General features: G+C 36.3%; 1 protein-coding gene across 2 annotated transcripts in view; it reads left to right on the top strand.

Moving 5' to 3' along the window:
* LOC121650495 (T-box brain protein 1-like) overlaps positions 1 to 22,591 on the top strand; it is a 33,039-nt gene extending 10,448 nt beyond the window's left edge. For both annotated transcript variants that reach the window (XM_042002040.1, XM_042002038.1), the window contains 23 exons: positions 1,229 to 1,310; positions 4,303 to 4,455; positions 4,576 to 4,714; positions 5,153 to 5,313; positions 5,470 to 5,655; positions 6,467 to 6,555; positions 12,503 to 12,660; positions 12,800 to 12,887; positions 14,360 to 14,506; positions 14,629 to 14,732; positions 17,111 to 17,285; positions 17,413 to 17,546; positions 17,774 to 18,019; positions 18,150 to 18,255; positions 18,602 to 18,763; positions 18,930 to 19,043; positions 19,136 to 19,297; positions 19,387 to 19,638; positions 19,763 to 19,831; positions 21,242 to 21,415; positions 21,834 to 21,953; positions 22,064 to 22,128; positions 22,223 to 22,591. In XM_042002040.1, coding sequence (XP_041857974.1) covers positions 1,229 to 1,310; positions 4,303 to 4,455; positions 4,576 to 4,714; positions 5,153 to 5,313; positions 5,470 to 5,655; positions 6,467 to 6,555; positions 12,503 to 12,660; positions 12,800 to 12,887; positions 14,360 to 14,506; positions 14,629 to 14,732; positions 17,111 to 17,285; positions 17,413 to 17,546; positions 17,774 to 18,019; positions 18,150 to 18,255; positions 18,602 to 18,763; positions 18,930 to 19,043; positions 19,136 to 19,297; positions 19,387 to 19,638; positions 19,763 to 19,831; positions 21,242 to 21,415; positions 21,834 to 21,953; positions 22,064 to 22,128; positions 22,223 to 22,298 — 3,162 coding nt within the window. In that variant the 3' untranslated portion in view covers positions 22,299 to 22,591. The remainder of the gene's footprint in view (positions 1 to 1,228; positions 1,311 to 4,302; positions 4,456 to 4,575; positions 4,715 to 5,152; positions 5,314 to 5,469; positions 5,656 to 6,466; positions 6,556 to 12,502; positions 12,661 to 12,799; positions 12,888 to 14,359; positions 14,507 to 14,628; positions 14,733 to 17,110; positions 17,286 to 17,412; positions 17,547 to 17,773; positions 18,020 to 18,149; positions 18,256 to 18,601; positions 18,764 to 18,929; positions 19,044 to 19,135; positions 19,298 to 19,386; positions 19,639 to 19,762; positions 19,832 to 21,241; positions 21,416 to 21,833; positions 21,954 to 22,063; positions 22,129 to 22,222) is intronic.

Here is a 22,591-nt window from a genome sequence, read left to right as displayed (position 1 = left end):
ATATTCTCTGGATGTAGCTGCCAATTTATCCAGAACCAGACCAAGTGCTCAAACAGACTTGATGAAATTTCAATTCACTTTGTCTTATAAGGGATATTTTCCTCCTTAGAATGACTCTTTTGGATGTTTAATGCATATCTACCTGCAGACTAGCAATGAAAAAGTAATTTGAGATCTCAGGAGATTAATAAAAACAAGCTTAACTTAGTCTACTAATGTTTGTATTAATTTGAATTTGCATTTAAATATCTTCTTGTATTATTAAATGTTAAGTGTGGGTGGTAGAAGATAATACATCAGTAAATAAAATGACAACAGTAACTCTGAGAAGATTTTCATTCACATGCTCATTTCAGATGGGGAGGCTGTTAGCTGATGGCTTAAAGTGTGCAAGAAAAGATTTTTTGACAGTGATGAATAGTTCTTGGTTTATATCGGTTAAAAATGCATATTCACTAATAAATGCAAAATCAAATAATAATCCTAATAGACTAAAAACGTTTAGGCTTCATCATTGACATCATGGGAATTTCAGTTATAAGTGTCTTTAGGAGTGTAAAAAACTATTAAAAGACTGTTACTAATATTTTAAGACCTTGTAAAAACTATTTTAGCTTATTATAGATGCTTCTGAAAATCTCACAAGCCAACATCTCAATCTTAATAACAATAATGCTGCTAATTATTATCTGATAAAACTTTACAAAAAGACACTAACACTCACCATATCATTATTTCGAAAACAGCATCATTTTTAAGCATTAATACAGTGAATACTTGCAAAATTAAATCTCAGGAGATTAATAAAGACAAGACAATTCAAATGAACTGAGCTCAGATGTCTTCAACAGAGCAGATCACATCACTGCAGGGGAGGCACTTTAAACTAAAGTAGTAGGTAGGTAGTATATTGCTCCCCTTATGACCAGTTTTCAGTCTGGACTTTCATGAAAGTCCTTTTCACAATAAAGACTTGCAATTAGTTTCCAAGGCAACCATGCTATGCAGGGGATAATGTGTTTGTTCATAATGCCCTCCACTGTGCGGGAACACCAAGTCGACAAACATTTCATTTTATGCAACATTCGTGTGACATTAGAAAGCTGCAGAGGTTTAATCTTCCATTTGTGTTGATGCAACTATGTGATTTTTCTCTAGAATAATAAGTAAAATGTTTAATATATATATATATTTTGTGTATGTGTGTATGCATATGTGTGTCTAACAGAGGAATGATGATGAGGCAGTACTGGACAGGGGAGGAACACGGTCACAACAGAGAGCCGACTTTGAGCAGGAAGATTTTGAAGGTATGAAAAAGCCTGTAGCAGCAGAACGGCTGCTGCAGCTGATTCCACCCACTTTATCCTCACAGTGGTTGCTTTCCCCTTGACAGCTTTTTCACTGTTAAAAGATAAGAGCAGAGTAGGAGGCAGAAACTGTGGGGGAGCTGAGTTTGCATCAGTAATTTCACAATCGCACAGAAAAACATGGACAATCAAAACAAAGTGGGTCTGAGTAACTTCTTTAAAGGCCTAGAGCAGGGATCACCAACTCTGGACCTCTTGAGTCAGTGTCCTGCAGGTTTTCACTGCATCCCTGCTACAACACACCTGGTTCAAATTAAATAGTCAATAGTCAAGGTCTACACCAGCCTCTTAACGACCCATTATTTGAGTCAGGTGTGCTGCAGTATGGAGATATTGAAAACCTGCAGGACACTGGCTCAAGAGGTCCGGAGTTGGTGATCCCTGGCCTAGAGCTATACCTTTCTACATTTTTAGATTTAGACAACAACAAACAGCTTTACATCTAAATTTTTTTCTGTGTATTAGGCAATAGTTTAAAAGATCATTTTGTTTCCTCTTACAGGAAATTTAATAGTCATGCACAAATGATAGAGGAAACTTAGAGAGGAAGCCCATCATGTCCATCTTGTGTGTTCAGCAAACAGAAAGCAGGTAAACTGGAAGTAAACTAAACTGAATCAACAAAGGAACCGGCTCCACAAAATAGACAAACCAGTACATAATGCACAAAATTCAGCCTTACAAAGCAACATAACTAAATAAATATAGAAATCTAAAAATACTAAAATCAAAACCAGACCCAAAACCCACGGATCATGACACAAGATTACTAACAAACAAACAAAGATAATTATACCGAAATTATTTCAATAAAAAGTACCAAAAGAAAATGCAAGAAAGTAGTAAAATGAGGAATTAATTTCCAGAGAATTTTTTTCTATTTGCCTTGAAGTAAGTATGAACATTCCTAAATGGAGTCATATTATGTTCCTAGTAGAAGGGACAGAGTAAGAAAATGCCTTTATGCCAAGCTCCGTATGAGGGGACATTGAAAATAACAAAGGACTGGCTTAGACTGAGAATATACTTCCTTTTTAACCTTATGTTTGCTGTGCCATGCTTATAGCTGGGGGATTCCAATAGGGAATTGTGTCATCAGAGAACTCAGATCAGATAGAATTGCAAATTTTGTAGAGTATATGCAAAATGAAAGTTGGTAAAACTGCTTAGCCAATTCAGATGTGAATGACTGGTTGATAAACCACCTCATCTGCACCATCCCCACTCTGTGCCTCCACCATCTTCCTCCATGCACACATGTAACAATCCTTGGAGTTTATTCCACTTACTTTTTATGTCTCCATGTCAACTTTTAAAATAACAGTGGTCTCTTTCCATCTATTTTGGCAAGCATGTCTGTCACCATTGTAAAGATACAAGTAATCTCAGACAACTTAGCTTGTCTTAGAAACTTTCCATCATTTTTACTGCAGTTGACCCTGTGACCTTACATTTGGTCAAAATGGTCCCTAAACCGTCCCTACAAGCTTGCATATTGCAGCTTGTGAATACGTAGTGTTAATTTCTGAAGACGTGCACAAATGATCCTTCAAACAATGCAAAATATGTGATGCAGCCATGATAAACATGCATATGCACAATTAAAAGCAGCTATATTCTCAGCCTAAGTCTGCACTGTCTGCATGACATGTATAGTATCTGAAATATAATATAGGGGTTTTTTAACAACTTGTCAACACAAATTCCCAGGAGCCTGAGACCATGATTGTAATAACAGCCATTCCAAAATAATAAGAGTAACCTGAAAGAAAAAAAAAAAAAAAAAAAAAAAAAAAAAAAAAAAAAATATATATATATATATATATATATATATATATATATATATATATATATGTATATATATAGGGGTGTACCCTGCCTCTCACCTATTCATGCTGGGATAGGCTCCAGCTTACCCACGACCCTTAATGGACTAAGCGATTCAGAAAATGAATGAATATATATATATATGCATATATATATATATATATATATATATATATATATATATATATATATATATATAGCCTCCAGCTGTTTAAACTACAGAACAGAAAACCAAAATACAACGACTGACACATCATTTCATTCTAATGATACCAAGACAGCAAAATATGGGACCAGGGAATAAACACTGGAAACCCTGCACAATGCTGTAGTAAAACAACTGGTAGAAAAATAAAAAAACAAATTAGTTTAAATGGTAACATCAGCTACAGACTCAATATAAAAAGAACATTTTAAAGAAGTTGAGTCTTTTTGGAGTAAAGCTGAGGATAAGCTCATAACTTTTTTTTTTCTTTTTCTTTTCAACCTGCTTAAGACCAGAGTGGGATTTTATCATCTACAGTGCATTATTTAGCTAAAAGGCTGTGAGAGTCTGGTAATAATCTCTGTAAACAAGTGTCAAGGCTGAATAAGATTTTGGAGAATGCTTATTTTAACAACACAATGACCAAACCAACTTCTGCATTGATTAAAACTGGTTACTTCACTGGACTGCCAGTCCTGACATGTCAACTACATAAAATCAACACTTGCCTGGAGCTGGAAAAGTTCATGATAATCTGGGCCAAAATAACTTATTTAAAATTTGGAGTAAAGCTTTACCTTCACTTTGCCAGTGGGTATAAAATTACCATCCACTAATGAATATATTCTCACAAAATCTTGTGGTGTGGAATGTGACTAAATTAAATCAGGAAAAGGAATCTCATTATAAAGTAGAGCTGAAAATGCATTTAGATAGATGTAAATCCAGAAGTAATGTTCAGCTATCACCCACAACATCATGATTAGGTGTCCAGCGTCTAAAAACCATGTGTAAACACACACAGACCCACTGACCTACACACACATACACACACACACAGAAAACAGCTGTGTTGGTTATGTTGGTCTTCCTTTTACCCTCTCTGGGATTCCTCACCAGGCCACAGGACTCTCTATATTGGGGTCCATGTCCCATTGGGCAGCACCAGGCATCGCAGCCATCGTAGGCACCGTCACCATGGAAACAAACACTGGAGGAGGAGCAGGGAGCGGAACCTCCCTTTGGTGGAGGGTAGAGAGTCTCCACTTTATGGTATTAGCCACAACATGGCTTTGCATACATTAAAGCATATAATTTACTTATTCCTTGTGTTTTATTAATTTGAGATAATTTGTGATCAGTTTAGTTCCGAACAAATCTTTGTGTTTCCAGACACTCCTTCCCAGAGGGTGCAGTTCTTGCTGGGGGCAGAAGATGATGATGAGGAGCATATCCCTCATGACCTCTTTACAGAGATGGATGAGATCTGTCTAAAGGACGGAGAGGATTCTGAGTGGAGAGAAAGTGCCAGGTAATGTAGACTATCATGTTACTACACTGCGGCTCCATACAGTGATGATGTCATTGCTGGCAGCTCTGATTGAGAGGAGTAACCATGGCCATGAACACAATTGCAATGATGACATTTCCATTTCAAGAAGCTAATGCAATTTATTCTTGTAATTGTCACAGTACATATTTATTTTTCAGCATTTCAGATTACTTTACAAAATGACGGTGTTCAATCAACACGGTGAATAAGACATGTTTTATTTACAGTGATAAGCTGATGAAAGGCAATAAGGAAAGAGAGTAAATGAGTGAAGCTGAGAGAGAACGGGAGACATAAGAGCTACTGTACATGTGAGGGGCTCAGAATAATGAGTGTTGTTACTGCAGCTAGAACAGATGGTCAGCCTGTTTGCCATCTGCTGGTCTCTCCTGATGGAAACTAAAAGTCTTCTTACAGGTGGCTGAAGTTTGAGGAGGATGTGGAGGACGGAGGCGAGCGATGGAGTAAACCTTATGTGGCCACACTGTCCCTACACAGTCTGTTTGAACTACGCAGTTGCATTATCAACAGCACTGTGCTGCTCGATATGAGGGCTAACAGCATTGAGGAGATTGCAGGTAACTGCAGCAAGTTACAGCTTTAGTCACCTTCTTTTTGTCATTAATTGATGTTCTATTTGGAATATAAAGATATGGAATTATTCTTCATTTGCACTGGACAAAAATCTCATTAAGAACCTGAAAACCTGAAGAGTACCTGTTTTTCTACTTCAGACATGGTTTTAGACCACCAGGAATTATACTCACCCCTGGGAGATGTGCTCAGAAAGAAAGTGCGTGAAACCCTGCTAAAGCAGCACCATCACCAGAACCACAAGAAGCTGGCTAATCGCTTGCCTATTGTACGCTCCATTGCTGACATGGGCCGATGGACATCAGAGCATCATCTGGACAAAAATGGTGAGAAGACATGAAACTATAAACTGTCAAAATTTGACTCAGGTCTTTTTAATCACAAGTCAAAAGGTTAAGAACCAGTGTTTTACTAGATTCTGTCATAAATCTGATCTATAGTGTTTGAGTATGATTATATGGGTATGCATCTTATGTACAAGGTATTTATGTTATTGTTATTTTTATATATATTTGTTGTTCAGCACTTTGTTCAGCTGTGGCTGGTGTTAGGGTGTGATAGGTATGAAATAGGACATAAAGAACTCAATGTGAGGTTATCAACATCGCGATGGGGAGAGACAGTGGTTCAGCACTCAGAGAGTATCTGATGTCAACTCCGAAGCTCTAGCCCCAGCGCAGCCTTTTTATTATGCAGATTATGCAAATGTCATGAATCAGTAGCGCAAGCAAGTCAGAATGGAAACACACAGCATTCATCATTTTATAGCCTTTATCATGAAGATGTAGCCACATCCTGTTGTCTGCAGAGCAGGCAAGACATTACACAAGTTTAAAAGAGGAATTTTAAGATGTCAACACTTCTGCTTACTTTAACAGGGCGCTTTACAAATAATGTGATGATAATGACTTGGAAACTCATGGAATCAGGAAGGAAGGTTAATTTCCTTGATGTTGCACTTTCTTTTTTTGTGCAACAGTGTCTTAATAGCTCTAAAGAGTTTTAATTATACACATAGTCTTTGTTTTCTTTCTTGTATTCTGACCAAGTTTCAAACTACACTTAATTTTAACCATCTATTTGTGTTTTATTCAGTGTTTTAATGTTTTTTAAAGAAATGCTTCTTTATTTCTGCAGGTCAGATGTCGGCCTCCACATCTCAGTTAGCGGGTCCAGATGGCAAAGCTGAAGTCAGCAGAGAGAACAGCAATGTGGACTTCAGCAAAGTATGGCTCTGTTTCTGAGCAAGTACAGTAATAACTATGTCTTTTTTTTTTTTGCAATGCCAAAAAGCAATGATCAAGTATCTTTATGTTAATCTTCCATTTGACCAGATTTTAGGAACATTTCAGGCATGACCATCTCATCTAGTGCATGCATTAAACAGCTGAGTTGTTTAATTGTACCGTCAAGTCCTACATTGTAAATTTTCTCAGTGCAGTTGTTATACATTCTATAGTATAAATCTAAATCCTTGTGACTAATTTAGGCTATTCAGGCAAAAGTAAGATTTCACTGTTTGAGTAATACACGATTAAGTAATTTAGTTGATTGAAAGTAATTTGATTAATTGAAATCTGATTTGTTTAAAGCAGTTGATGAAATGAAGGAAACATCTGGCCAGTACTTTCTATTCCAATAACAACATGAAATCTACCATTTATCATGTCAGGAAAGTACCAACAAGGGTGGGAGTGGCGAGAGATAAAGATAAACAAGACAGCTACAGGGGTCATAACTACAATAATTTCACCAGGTCTTGGTCCTAAAGATAATACTTTTAAGAATTATTCATCTTGTGAATACAATGCCCTTGTTTTTAGCAATCCATCTATCTTGTGCATGACTGTTTACAGAGCACCCAAACCCTGTTCCTCTTTTATCTCCGACTTCTTAGATATTCTTTCAGTCATCATAACAAGTTTAAATAGAATAGTTATTTTAGGAGATTTAATTTACACATTGACAATCAATCAGACCCTTCTGCCAGAGAATTTTCAAAAGTTCTAAATTACATGAAATTTAAACAGCATATTACCGGACCAACTCACAATAGAGGCCACACTCTGGACCTTTTTAATTACCCATGGTCTTGATATCTGTGCATTTTCTGTGACTGATGCAGGAGACCATTCATGCATATATATGTGTATGTGTATATATATATATATATATATATTTTTTTTTTTTTTTACCTTAGGTTTATTCCAACAAATACTTTCAAGAGGAGTACTACTCTTAACCTTGACATTTTACTCGCCTTTTACTGAGCAGTTCACCTCACATCTTACCTGCTTCTTGTGATTTCCTTGTTAGTGATTTTAACAGTAAACTAGTAAACTCAGGTCCATCCTGGATTCCGTGGCTTCTCTCAGAATCACACATATTTACCCAAAACAAAAACATTATGGAAAAATTTAGAAATAAGGAGATTTAAAAGAAACTACACGTTAATCCCGGATTAGTTGAGTTTACTTGAGATTTTCTAGGAAACCTGTTGTCTTAAGCCATTCTAGTTTTTACATATGCTGAAACTAAACATGTTAAGTTGTATTAACATGGGCGACCATTAGACTTGACTTAAACCCATTCATTCGCCATACAGACTCAATCACTGATGGTGGCTTTGTTTTCCTGTAAGGGTCTAATATTCTTAATATTTTGAATTACTCTCTTCATGATGTTCCAGCTGATTGTGAAACTGCTGTGGTTAGGCCCACTCTGAAGAGTTATACAGGCTCTCAGGTACAGTTTTAAACTGGTTTAGGTCTCATCTTACAGAGAGCTATCTTACAGACATTGATGAATCAAATTCTGGGAAATACAAGCTGATGTATGGCGTTCCCCAAGGCTCAATTTTAGGTCCAATTCTTTTTAAACTCTACATGCTTACCCTTGGAGATGTCATCAGGAGACACAACATAAACTTTTATAGTTGTGCTGATGATATGCAGCTTTATATGGTCGTGTCTTCTGTTCTCACATTAGCCCATATAGATGACCTTTTTAACTGTATTTTAGATATTAAGACATGGATGGCAGAAAACTTCCTTCAGCTCAATCAGGACAAAACAGAAGTTTTAGTCACTGGTCCTGAAGCACACAGAGAGGAACTGCTTTTAAATCCAAAACCACTTTTTTTCAATGCATCTAAAGAAGGAAAGAATCTCTGAGTTGTTTTTTATTCTAACTTAAAATTTATATCTCACATTAAAAAGATAACAAAGACGGGGTTCTTTCTTCTCAAGAATATTTTTAAAGTGTGACAGTTTTTTCTCAGATCCATGCTTTTATCACCTGTAGATTATTGTAATGCTCTTCCTTCTGGTCTTCTCAAAAAGTCTATAAACCCACTGCAGCTTAAGTGCAAAGTTAGTATTTATAGGCAAGAAATCTGGTTAATGAACCACTAAAGGTGCGTGGATGGAAATTGTTGTGCATATTAAGAATATTCATCTTTTCTCACAATCTATAAGCTGTGAGTTTCTAATTCTGCTTTTTGTTTGTTCACCTGATGGCTGATAGTCATCAGATATTGTTCTTTCTGTGTTTAGAAAGTAGCAGCTTCGTGCAGCTTTAAATGCATCCTGCTGACTTTTTACCTTTTAGTTAGTAAATCCTGAAAATTATTTATTATAAAGACTTGATTTCATATAAGAAATATTTCAACTGTTGCTGTTTAAAGAGAAATGTGCTGCTAAATCTGTTTATTTGTTTAGTGCAGGGGTCTGCAACCTTTACAATCCAAAGAGTAATTTTTCTCTCATCCCAGCTAAATAAAACTCATTTAGAGCAGCAAATGTTAAGAGACCTTTTGAAAAAATACTACTTATAATTTGGACAAAAATCTTCTGGGAAATTTGTTTTCATTTTTAAGAAACACATTTTTCTTTCTATTTAAAAATTTTAAAATAAAAAAAAAACATAAAACTTTTGCAAAAAGAGAATAGACAGACTTTCTTCTATGGGATGTAGATGTTTGTGGGAAATTATGTTAAAAAAGTCCATAGTTTCCAAAATAATTATTATTGGTACTTTTAGTGTCATTATATTGTGGAAATTTAATGCATTTTTCCATGAAAAAACAAAATAAAATAATTAAATTGCTAAAAACCTGCATTTTTATTATGTCTGTATTTAAAAACATTAATTAGTTTTTTAGCATTTTATGAATTAGAAGCCATTGTGGAAGGTCCAGAGAGACACTTGCTGCTCCAGAACCACTGGTTTCAGACTTCAATGTATTGTAAAGCAAAATTTACTGCATTTTTGTGCTATAGCAGTAGGCCTTCTTTCATAGGAAAATGAAATTTTGTATGTAACAATGTGATTAATCATGATTAAACACAACATTTCACGCAACTAATCACGATTAATCGCAATATTTCATGCGATTAATCGGGAATAAAAATTTTAATAATTGCATTTCAATAATAGCATTTATGTAACTTGCTTTTAGTTTACAAACCTCTCAGACCCTTCAGGCCTTCGAGGGCTGGTTGATTGTTGATTCCTAAAGTAGGGACAGAGGCATCTTTTAGTTTTTATGGTCTTACAGCCTTCCAGAGAATCTGAAGGCAGTTGGGAGTGTTAATATTATTAAGGGTAAACTTAAGACTTACCTTTGTAGTAAAGCTTTTAATTTAATATAAAATTAGGATTCATATTTGGTATTTTACTTACTTTAATAATCTGCACATTATTTATTTTAATAGATGGTCTTTTGAACCATTTTCCATTCCATTCTTATTTAGTTTATTTTATATTATTATTATTGTCTTAATTTTATTTATCCATTTTATTTTGCTTTATCCCATTGTCAACTTAAATCTGTTATTTAAATTCCCAGTGTTTTAATTTCCCCATTGCAATTAAGGCTTTCTAGCTTGTTAAACAGAGAAACCTGTTGGCAATCTTGTTATCTCCTCTTATGGGAAAGAAACGTCCCTGTTTAGGAATCTGTTTAACAGATTTTGAAAGCCAAACCTCCCCCAGCATGCTCTTCACTCTTTTTTCTTTATTTTCTAAGACAGAAGTAAATTACATGCTGTGGTAAATGTTCATTAGGTTAATTAAATTATTTGCAACCCTGTTTATAAATTACTTGATAATCTCACTTGTTTGTTCAATTTACATCCGTTTTCACTGTTCATATTTATTTTAAATTCACATAAACACCTCTTTTCATCACTTGACTTATTTCTGTCTGTAAAATATGCAAAACAAATATTCAAGCTGATAATTTCATTTTAAGATCTACATAAACATTCAATAACAACAAAAACTAGACTCAGTCTATGGACATGAAAACCATTAAACAGTCCAAGTAATTAAAAAACCAGGACCAGGAAACACGCCTGAAGCCTTTTGTGATTAACAAAGGTCAAGACATGTAGAAAAAGAGCTGTGGAACTCTTTGCCACTGCAGGTCAGACAGTCTTCTTCACTATTCAGTTTTAAATATCTGCTTCAGACCCACTTCTTTTCATTGGCATTTCACCCAGTATGAGTTTGCTTTTATTGCCTGTATTGTTTTTATTTTGTATTGATTTTATTGTTTTACTGATTTTATTGTTTCGTCTTTTATTATCTAATGTTTGATTGTTTTTAGATATTTTATGTTTAGCACTTTGTTCAGTGGTTGCTGTTGTAAAGTGCTTTTATAAAAAAAAGTTGGCTTGGCTAGAAAAACAAAAGCTAAAGTCATAATTCATAACTTAACAAAAACCTGGGAAATAACCAGGACAAAAATTCATGATAGGCAGCTGGTCCTTGTTTGCTTGAAGTGTGTCAATTCATCCAGTAGGAAGGGGTTCTGCTAAAAACGGTGAAAGCCAGGCCAACTTTATTTATAAAACCCTTTAAAAATAGCAGCAACCACTGAGCAAACACAGGAATAAAATGCCTAAATAAAAAGGTGATGTTGATGAGTAAATGATGAGAGGTAGATTACAAAGCCCAAGTCTTTTTTTAAAGGGCTTTTAAACTTTGCAAACCTCTTTTTAACACACATAAAACTAAAAGAAAGTAAGTTTAGTAAGTCCCCATTTAAGAGTTATTGATTAGAAACAAAAACACCACATTTGTGCAAATGCATCTACATTTATGTAATGGTTGTCCATATGAGAAAAAGTATGTCATATCTGACAGATATGAGCAAACTGTTATGTAAGTGTGTTTAGATAAATGAATAAGAGGTCACGTTAAACAGAAAGGCCATCTAGTGAGGGATTAGGATTATGACCATGTTAAGTATTAAAAAAAAGTCAGTCAACACTGACAATGAGCACTCATAAAGAAAGAAAAAAAGAACAAATCCTTTTTGAAGCCTTTTGCATAATATATATGAGTTTGACCTTTTGTGCCGATCATTGTTTAAAGTGTTTTGTTTGCTGACTTTTTCGTTGTTCACTGAAAAAAAAGGACTAAATGTGCTCTGAGAGTATTTTTTCATTGGTTGAAATTAATGAAGTTCATGAGAAAACGTGCAGCTTTAACGGAACTAATGTAAAAATTAGAACAATTTCTACTTTTCTGGATCATGCGCATTATTTATTTAACACACAAACACAATTATTTATTTATTTAATGATTTATTTATTTTCAGTGCCGTTTGAAATCTCAACCTCAAATCATAGTTGCTCTTTTTGATTTCACTTAAAAACCCTATGATTTACCAAACAACACACCAGTAAACGCTGCTCATCTTCATATGGCTAAAAATAATCAGATCTTTTGTTATTGCAAAATTATCTCCGCAATGCAGCTCAATTTCATCAAAGTAAAAGCAGACAGAAAAGCAGAAAGAGGATTTGCTGGGCAGCTTTTATATGCAATTAGGTGTCTCATCTGGGAAATGACAGAGACTTATGAAATATTGTGTAACAGATCAAACAAACAGCTATACTTTGATAGTAATATTTCATTCACACATCTGTGACACATTTTACTGGACACACACAATCTGCACAGATGGACTATATTTAGACGAGAAGCCAGTGTTAACTCTAACATTTGGGGATTATTTTCAGAATTATGACCTTTTTCCATTCACGCATTCAACATGAGTGATTCCTTTCCTGTTAAAATTATCCTTGCAGTTAAAGCTGCTTAGGCTATCTGGATGGGGTGTCAAGACCTTTATGTGATGCTGCACGCTATGTCCTCTTTCAGATAGACCTTCACTTCATGAAGAAGATTCCAGCAGGGGCAGAGGCGTGTAATGTGTTAGTGGGAGAACTGGAATTTTTGAACAAGCCTGTGGTGGCGTTTGTCCGCCTTTCTCCTGCAGTCCTGCTCAACGGGTTGGCTGAAGTCCCAATTGCCACAAGGTTACTGCATACTGAAAAAACTACATCTGTTCAACTTCTCTTTTTCCACTTTGCTGACTCCTGTCTGACATGCACAAACTAAGTATCGCATTGAATTTGAACATGAATATTTTATATTTTATATTTTATTTGCCTTCAGGTTTCTCTTTATTCTTTTAGGCCCCTTTGGAAGAGGGGCTCAGTATCATGAGATTGGAAGGTCCATTGCAACACTCATGACAGATGAGGTAAGGATTTACAAAGGAACATGTTATGATGTTAACATCTTGAATGGTTTCTAATGTTTTGGGAATGTGGATTTTATCATCTAAATGTCAGCTAGATGTCTTGTTCTAATTTTCTGCAGTTTGAATAAATTAACAGCCCAGCAGAACTCAACAAATTCCTAAAGTGGTGGAACATTTCTAAGTGTGAAACAGCTCAGAGCTTTCATAACTTGCTTTTGGCGATTAGTCAGCCCTCATGTGCTCCTTTTTGTCCAGAATTATTGTTGTCATCCAACATGAGCACAAAAAGTTCCCATTACATTAAGTTTTTTCTTCACAAGAAACTAAGCTTTGAATAATTGCATACATAAATGTTGTTTTACAATATGCTGATCCGAGGATTACATTTTTGTAGCCTTAATTCTATCCATGGGGAGTTTGAATATGATCTTAGCATGATTATATGTACTTAAGTTAGATCAAACATCTTCAGATTTCCCTCAAACTTCTCACAAGTGTGACTGCTGCGGATATGGCGTTCTTATTGTGCCTCATTCCTGCGCCGAGGTGAGCGAGTGGGTTCACAGAACTGACCAGACAGTTCACTGAGAGGGTGTGCACAGGTGTGTGTGAAAGCATGCAGTGGAGCGGGAGAAGATGAGTAAAACTGAGGAAAAGTTTTATCATCTTACATCTACAAAGGGAAATTCATTTGAGTCCAGAATCTTTGCTTAGATTAAGTTATTCCCCCCCCTAAAAAAAGGTCAAAATATAATTGATGTACTTGAAAACATTTGTGCTCAGAATGCCCCTCTGCTTGCTCATAAATGAGACACAGTAATATCACCATACATGGAGAGTAGTGAGGCTTGAACATACTGTGCTAAATGTGCACTGCACCAAACTCTGAAACAGCCTGAGTCATGACCTGACTTAAAGCTGGATTGAAGAGAGCAAAAAAACAAAAGGCTTGAATCTGAAAGTAAAGTCAGCCTCCCACAGCTTTCCATTTTTCCCTCCATGTCCAACACTTGCTCTGCCAGACAAGCAAAATCATGGTGATCTCTAAAAACAGAACACTTTAACCCAAGTCACCCAAATCTATTAGTTTTTAGAAATAATTCAAATCCCACTCTCCTGGCTGATAATCCAGTGCATAACTGATTCATCCACTGCAACCCCAGAAGCCATGTGGACTTTGCTGCTTTACTATACTTCCTCAATTGACTTTATAAAGCTCTCTGCCAGAACCTTTCAAATTCTTCCATTATTTCCAATGGATTAGTTGGCATATAAGCCCCACTGATCCTAAAATAAACACAATCCCAAAACCTGCTTTAGCCCTGTCTACCTTTCAGGACACAGCATCCCTCTCACTTATTTCTTTCAGATGATTCACTTATTGATTGGCCATGTCCTCTGTCCTTTGCTGAATGATGACAAAATATTACCCATCATTCCAGCTTTAAAGGTCATATTTTTTCTCTATCCAGGTTTTCCATGATGTTGCTTATAAAGCTAAAGACCGGAATGATCTGATTGCTGGTATCGATGAATTCCTTGATCAAGTGACTGTCTTGCCCCCAGGAGAATGGGATCCATCTATACGGATAGAGCCACCAAAAAATGTACCTTCTCAGGTTAGTTGCAAGTTAGTCTGTTTACTTCTTTTAGCTTTTTACTGATTTCTATGGAATGGAAATGGAAAGCAAACAAACAAACTAAAAATAAACAATCAAAAAACACTCTGCTTGTTAAACAGGAGAAAAGGAAGAAAAACAACATTTTTCCAAATGGACTAGTGGAGGGTGAAGAGGAAGAAGAACATGGTGGACATGGCGGTCCGGAACTGCAGCGTACTGGAAGGTAAAAAAAAAATTTTTTTTTAATTTAACAACATACTGATTTCTTTTGGTTAAAGTAAATTATCATCACATACAGATATTGAGGATTTTTACAACAGTACAGCATTAGTGACTTCAGTTCACTTAGTTGCAAAGAAAAATCAGTAAGGATTTGGACAATCCAGCCTCTAGAACTATGCCCTAAAATACATGTATTACAGCATTACAATGTATTGTTTTGTTGTAGTATATGAGGAATCACTTGTAAGCACTATGCAGTACTCCTAAAAATGCCATTTGTTTTTACATGTTTAAGCCATTTTTTGTAATATTTTTGTCACTGCCTGTCTAAAAAAAGTTACATTACATTACATTACAGTTATTTAGCTCAGTGGTTCCCAACCTGGGGTCTGCGACTCCCCAAGGGGGTCTCCTAAAGAGCACAGGGGGTCACAGAGGCTTTGAACATTCAGAGCTGTTGTGATTAATGTCCACACATTGTTCCTATTTTAAGAAAAAAGGTATAGCTATATGTTGTTAATTTAACTTTGGCTTTATGGAAGGACAGGACTTAACCAGAATACATTATTTATGGTGAGAATCTCACTTTTGAAAGCATAAAATCAAGCATTTGCATGAAGGAGGTCCCCAAGGAAAATAGGTTGGGAACCACTGATTTAACTGATGCTTTTATCCAAAGCGACTTACAGTGGTTAGGCATTAGCGTTAAGGGTCTTGTCTCAGGACCCAAATGGAAGGTGTTAATATTCATCCAAGTTGCCGCCTGAATTTAACCAAGCCAATCGGTCGGAGCCTCCTATTGGATATTTACTGCATAGGTCATTATCTTTCAGCTGGCAACAAGTTATTTAACCCCAACTGAGGGAATAAGCTTCTCATTTCTTAAACAACCATATAAAAAAGACATCCCATAGCCGTGGAAGATGTTAGTCTGTTTAAGAAGTGTCAAGTCAATGGCATGCATCAAGCAGAGAAAACATCTAAGCAGATTGCAGAAACTACTAAAATGGGGTTGAGAACTGTCCAATGCATTGTTAAAAATGGGAAGGACAGTGGGGAACCATTGTCTTTGAGGAAGAAATGTGGTTGGAAAACAATCCTGAATGATGATAATCAACAATCACTTAAACATTTGGAGAATTCAAATCAAAGAAAAACAACAGTAGAACTCATGGTAATGTTTAATAGTGAAAGTAAGAACGTTTCCACATCAACAATGTGAAGGAAACTCAAGGGATTGGGATTAAACAACTGTGTAGCCACAAGAAAACCACTAATCAGTGAGTCTAAGTGGAGGACAAGGTTTCAATTTGCTAGGGAACATACAGATTGGACTCTGGAACAATGGAGGAAGGTCATGTGGTCTGATGAGCCCAGATTCACCCTGTTCCAGAGTGATGAGAGCATCAGGGTAAGAAGAGAGACAGATGACGCAATACAGCCATCATGCCTAGTGCCTACTGTACAAGCCTGTGGGGGCAGTCTGTGATCTGGGGTTGCTGCAGCTGGTTCAGGTCTAGGTTCAGCAACATTATGTGTCCAAAGAATGAGGTCAGCTGATACCTGAATATGCTGAATGAACAAGTTATTCCAGTAATGGATTTATTCTTCCCAGATGGCATGGGCATATTCCAAGTTGACAATGCCAGGATTCATGGGGCTTCAGTTGTTGGACTGCAAATAAATGACGAGTGAATAAAATGAAATAAATCTTGTGACATTGCAAAAGCTTAGTGAAACAATGTCACAGCGAATGTGAGCCATAATCAAGACTAATGGGAAAGTCTGTTCAAAGCTTTTACTGGTAATATATCTATATCTATATCTATATCTATATCTATATCTATATCTATATTTATATCTATATCTATATCTATATCTATGTCTGTATCTATATCTATATCTATATCTGTATCTATATCTTTATCTATATCTATATCTATATCTATATCTATCTATTGCTCTCTCTCTCTCTCTCTCTGTCTCTCTCTCTATATATATATATATAGCTAAAATGCATACGAGCTGTCTTCAAATTGTGCCAGTAAACTAAAAAAATAGTCTTTATGCAAAATGCACATTCTAGTGTTGATCGGCTATTTCTGGGGAAACTTGAGCTGTAGTTGCAGCCATGAAGTGGTTTCCATAGAAACATCCTCTCTCCCAATCTCTATTTGCAGCTAGATTTTTTTTTTTTTATCATAGGGACTTATCACACCAAGCTAAGAGCTGAACATTAGGAAGGAGGCAGTAGGGGGAAAATAAATTTGGGAAAAGGAAAAAGAAAAGTAATAAATTTTTTTTATTTATTGCTGTTAAAAAAAGGGAAAAAAACTGATCCTGGAACTGAGAAATTGACTTTTTGCTTCTCTTTCTTAGGTGGTTTGGTGGTCTCTTTTTAGACATCAAGCGCAAGGCCCCCCACTATCTATCTGACTACACTGATGCTATAAGTTTGCAGTGTGTTGCCTCCTTCTTATTCCTCTACTGTGCCTGCATGTCTCCTGTTATCACGTTTGGAGGGCTTCTAGGCGAAGCAACAGAAGGACGAATAGTGAGCTTTTTTTGCTTGAACGTTGTCACTGTTTTGTGAAGTTTTCCTGGTCATTTTGCTAGCATGTACTAGATTTTTTGTAGTATTTCATCTATGAATAATCTCTCTGTCTTTTCCTATCCCCCAGAGTGCAATTGAGTCGCTGTTTGGAGCCTCGCTGACTGGAATAGTCTATTCCCTGTTTGCTGGGCAGCCACTCACCATTCTAGGAAGCACAGGCCCTGTGCTGGTGTTTGAAAAGATATTGTTCAAATTCTGCAAGTATGCTTTTCTCATATATTGCTGCATGCATAAGTTATCTTACAAAAAGACAAATGACTATATAAAATTTATTTACGTATAATCCAGAAATCATGTTGTCTGATGTGAGCTTGCTGTGTAATGCATACTGGAGTTATTTATATTAATTGTGAGGATAGCTTCCTCCAACCCACTACATTTCAAACAGTAAATAATCACATTTATTCTCTTTGTTCATCCTCACATAGGGAGTATGGTCTGTCCTATCTGTCCCTGAGAACTTGCATTGGTCTTTGGACAGCTTTCCTCTGTATTCTGCTGGTGGCCACAGATGCCAGTTCCCTTGTTTGTTACATCACACGTTTCACAGAGGAAGCGTTTGCCTCACTCATCTGCATCATTTTTATATATGAAGCCTTGGAGAAACTTTTTCACCTTGGAGAACACTATCCATTTAACAAAAACAACAACCTGGACAAACTCACCACATACTCGTATGTGAACACACTCTTGCACAACGCACTGAAGTAATATTAGAGTGAATGTTAATTTTCATGTAGACACTGTAAATTCCTGACAGTTGAAGGATAATTTAGTTATCCAGATGTTCATGTGTTGCCACAGATGTTCTTGTGTTGAACCATCGGACCCTGCAAATGGCACCCTGAAGTACTGGGAACTCAATAACATCACTGCAACAGAAATTTACTGGGAGGCACTGGAGGTGAAGGTATGACAATAAAAAAAATAATAAAACCAATAAAAACCTAATATTGGTAATGGCTGTCATTTATTCAAATAGAACAGACATTTTTGAGCTATTTAAAATGCTGAAATAAATGCTTTCTATCTTAAAGTGGCATGCTTTTCCAGATGGAGGAAGCAGAACAGATGAGATTAAGGGCATTTGGCTGGATTATTATGGATTATATTGGATCAAACTGTACTGCAAATCATTATAAAAGCACATTTTTGTTCTGAGTCATTAAGTGTTTTAGTGGACATGAAAGCCTATGAACCTTGCTTGTTTATTGCAAATATAAGTCTGAATGATTCCACCCTGGTTTTCCATGCAGGACTGCATTGAAAAGCAAGGCGAGTTTGTGGGCAGTGCCTGTGGCCCTCATGGACCCTACGTTCCTGATGTTCTCTTCTGGTGTGTCATTCTCTTCTTCTCCACGGTCTTCATGTCTGCATTTCTCAAGGAGTTCAAGTTCAGCAATTACTTTCCCACAAAGGTACTATGACAATCCTTTGTCTTTTGTTAAGGATGCATTGTTAGAATGGTGCAGCAGCACACTCTAGTGGTCATTCACCAGTATTGCATGGTTAAAAAAAGGGTTCACTGCTGTTTTAATTAAATATGCTGAAACCAAAACTTTTATCAGGTTATCTCTCTTTCAGGTGAGGTCTGTCATCAGTGACTTTGCTGTTTTCTTCACTATTCTCACCATGGTCTTGGTTGACTATGCCCTAGGAATCCCTTCTCCTAAACTAAAGGTTCCCAGTGTGTTTAAGGTGTGTCAGAACACAAAATAAAACAGTATTCTATGACAATATATCAATAATATGGAGACACTCTAAATATGAATACTTTAATCTCTTTTCAGCCAACCAGAGATGATCGAGGTTGGTTCATCCAGCCGTTGGGGCCTAATCCCTGGTGGACAGCAGTTATAACAGTGATCCCAGCTCTACTTTGTACCATCCTCATTTTCATGGATCAGCAGATCACTGCTGTCATCATTAACAGGAAGGAACACAAACTCAAGGTACTTATCTTACTTTTGTGGTTTCTGGCAGAAACACATCAGAATGGTAAAACCCCTCAACTTTATTTGTTGGTGCCTCCTCTTTCCAGAAAGGCTGTGGATACCACCTTGACTTGTTCATGGTTGGGGTGATGCTGGGCGTCTGTTCTTTGATGGGCTTGCCATGGTTTGTAGCAGCCACTGTCCTCTCCATCACCCATGTCAACAGCCTGAAGCTGGAATCAGAGTGCTCAGCTCCAGGGGAGCAGCCTAAATTCCTGGGAATCAGAGAGCAACGTGTCACGGGCCTCATGATCTTTACCCTCATGGGCTCCTCTGTCTTTATGACATCAGTACTTAAGGTGAGACTTTGACTTTATTTATGTGTTTTGGTTATTATATGTGGTTATCTTGATAATCTCTGTATTATCAAATGAGACAAGAATACCCATTTAAATGCTGTATTTTTCTTTCTCTGTTCTTCAGTTCATTCCCATGCCTGTTTTGTATGGAGTATTCCTTTATATGGGAGCATCTTCTCTCAGAGGTATTCAGGTAAAATAAGCTGAGTTTCACACTACTTAATACAATCATATAAACAAGAAAGTACTCTCTTTTCAGATCCTTTGACTTTACATATGAGATCAAATTAAAGAGATATATTTAAAAAAAAAACAATCTAACCCTTACCAGGTCATTGAACGAGGTAGATACAACCATCCATGAACAAAAAGACATGGCATATTAATCCATGACATTATTTAACAAAAACTAAACTGCAGAGGTGGTTTGTGAAAAAATTAAGTACAACCTGTGATTGATTGGTTCATAAAACTATCTTTACTATAAATAACTTGTATAAATATTGATGTTACCAGTCTCTTAGGTTGTTAAGGGTGATTTTGACCGTCTCTTCTTTGCAAGATTACTTCAATTTTTTTTTTCCTCTATCGTGTTGAGGTCTGGACTTTGACTGGCTCATAGCAACACTTCACTTTGTTTTCTATTCTGTTTGCTTGGGATCATAGTTAGCTGAATGCTGAATGACTTATTTTGGGCCAAACTTCAGCTGTCAAACAGATGGCATCACAAGAATACTTTTTGTATTCTTGTGGAGTTCATGGTTGACTCAATGACTGCAAGGTGTATAAGTTATGCAACTGCAAAACAAACCCAAATCACCACCCTCCAGCACCATGCTTGGCAGATGGTATGAGTAGCTTGTGTTGACGTGCTGTGTTGGGCTTTCTTAAAACATGGTTTTGTGCATGAACAAACACGTTCATTTTGGTCGGTAATCTTTCTCCTTAGAATAATAGACTTTAATTTTTTTGTAAATGGTCTCATAACCTTGATGAGCAGCAACAATTGTTTCTCTCAAATCATTGCTGATGTATTTCCTCTTTGGCACTGTGTTCACGTACCTCTAAATGCAAACTGCCCAAGCTGCTTCTTTAGGTGCTCACTCCTGCTGATGATCAGTTAATCAGGTGCATTTGACAAGCAATATGGGGCTGCTACCTACCATTTCTTTTGTACAAAGGCAATGAACTAATTCACTCTAATTTTAAGATCATGTGATTCATGTATCCTAATCCATAAAACCTTAAAAGTGAAAGAGGGTGTTCTTTCTTTTTACTGTGAGGGGATTTATTGTGTTTCCTACAAGAGGAAGAGTGTGTTAAGCTTCTCTGAAGCTTAAAACACACAAAAAAATGACAGTGAAAACTTTGGTACTACATGTAGCCCAACAGATAAAAGGCAAAATAGGAATTCATTAAATTCTCACAATTTACAAACATGGAAACTATTGCTGTATGTTTGTGAAAATTATACATACGTATATGTTTTGCATTTTCTGTTAAGACTAATTGTGTTCTACATCAATCATGTTTCTATTACAAGGATGAAACTTTAGATTATTTTTCCTGTTTCCTTTTTTTTTTCATTTTCTATCCCCTGCAGTTCTTTGATCGTCTCACATTATTTGGTATGCCGGCTAAGCATCAGCCGGACTTCATCTACTTACGTCATGTACCCCTGAGGAAGGTGCATCTCTTTACCATCATCCAGCTGAGTTGCTTAGTTATGCTGTGGGTAATCAAGACCTCTAAGGCTGCAATTGTATTTCCTATGATGGTGAGTAAGCAGCCCAGTTATGACATGTGCTGGATCGTTACTCCCCAGACATGTTCACATTTTGTTGTTGGAAATAAATGCTTGAGCTTCTCTTGGTTGATTTAGCTTCATCGACATGTTGTCTTTGATGATAACAGACAGTTTTTCAAGTTTTTAGGGTCTGGCAGGCATGCTCACAGATTTGCATCTCCGATAATCTGTTTGCAAGCTCATGCTTTAAATTCTCCGAAATGAAGCATAAAACATATTAATATGTCACATCGGTCACATTTTAAGTATTGCTTCTACTATTTTATCCTCTTTGCCCCCTGTCCATTTAAACCCATCTACCTACTTGATACTGTAAAACACCCTCCTACTGTATTAACACAAAGTACTTTTGTGGATTCAGTTGAGGGATTCTCTGTCAACTCTACAGGTCTTGGCTCTGGTGTTCATCAGAAAGTTAATGGACTGTATCTTTACCAAGAGAGAGCTTAGCTGGCTGGATGATCTCATGCCAGAAAGCAAGAAAAAGAAGCTTGAAGATGCTGACGAGGTACTATTCCTTTGGTGTACTATCTTACCACAACATGCAAATGCTATAAAGTTCATTGAATTGGTATCTATATATCTACACTGAACAATTATTATTCATTTATCATTCAGGAGGAGGAACAAAGCATACTCGCAGAAGATGAAGGTGTAGTGCAAGTGCCATTAGGGGGTTATCAGTAAGTTATTGTGTAATTGTTTTGGTTTGAGCACAACATTAATGTCTTTGTAAACATTTAAATAGTTATTTTTTTCTGGTTTATATTTCTACAGAGGAATACCGGTCATCAACATCACAGATGAGATGTCAAAAGGCTCTTTTGGAAACACTTGGAATGCAAGTGGTTAAAAGAAAAAAAAAGAGACAGATTTATTAAATATGTTGTAAGATCTTTCACATTGTTATAAGCACAAAAATGTCACTCAGAGCATGTTGTTAGCTTTTGTTGACTGTGATGAAAATAAAATTTAAAAGCCATCTATTGCACATAACATTTCAGCCTCTGTATAAAGTAAATGTAAACACAAAGCTAACATTTTTTAAGCGATCCACTTTCAGATATGACAAAAACAATGAAGCCATAAACAGCAGCTACTTTGTTTACCTTTGCACAACAGCTGGATACATGAGGGACGGCTGGA

Source organism: Melanotaenia boesemani, chromosome 12, assembly GCF_017639745.1.
Source record: "Melanotaenia boesemani isolate fMelBoe1 chromosome 12, fMelBoe1.pri, whole genome shotgun sequence".
Taxonomy (NCBI): Eukaryota; Metazoa; Chordata; class Actinopteri; order Atheriniformes; family Melanotaeniidae; genus Melanotaenia; species Melanotaenia boesemani.
The sequence above is the reverse complement of the archived record's forward strand: the minus strand, read 5'-3'. Positions and strand labels throughout refer to the sequence as shown.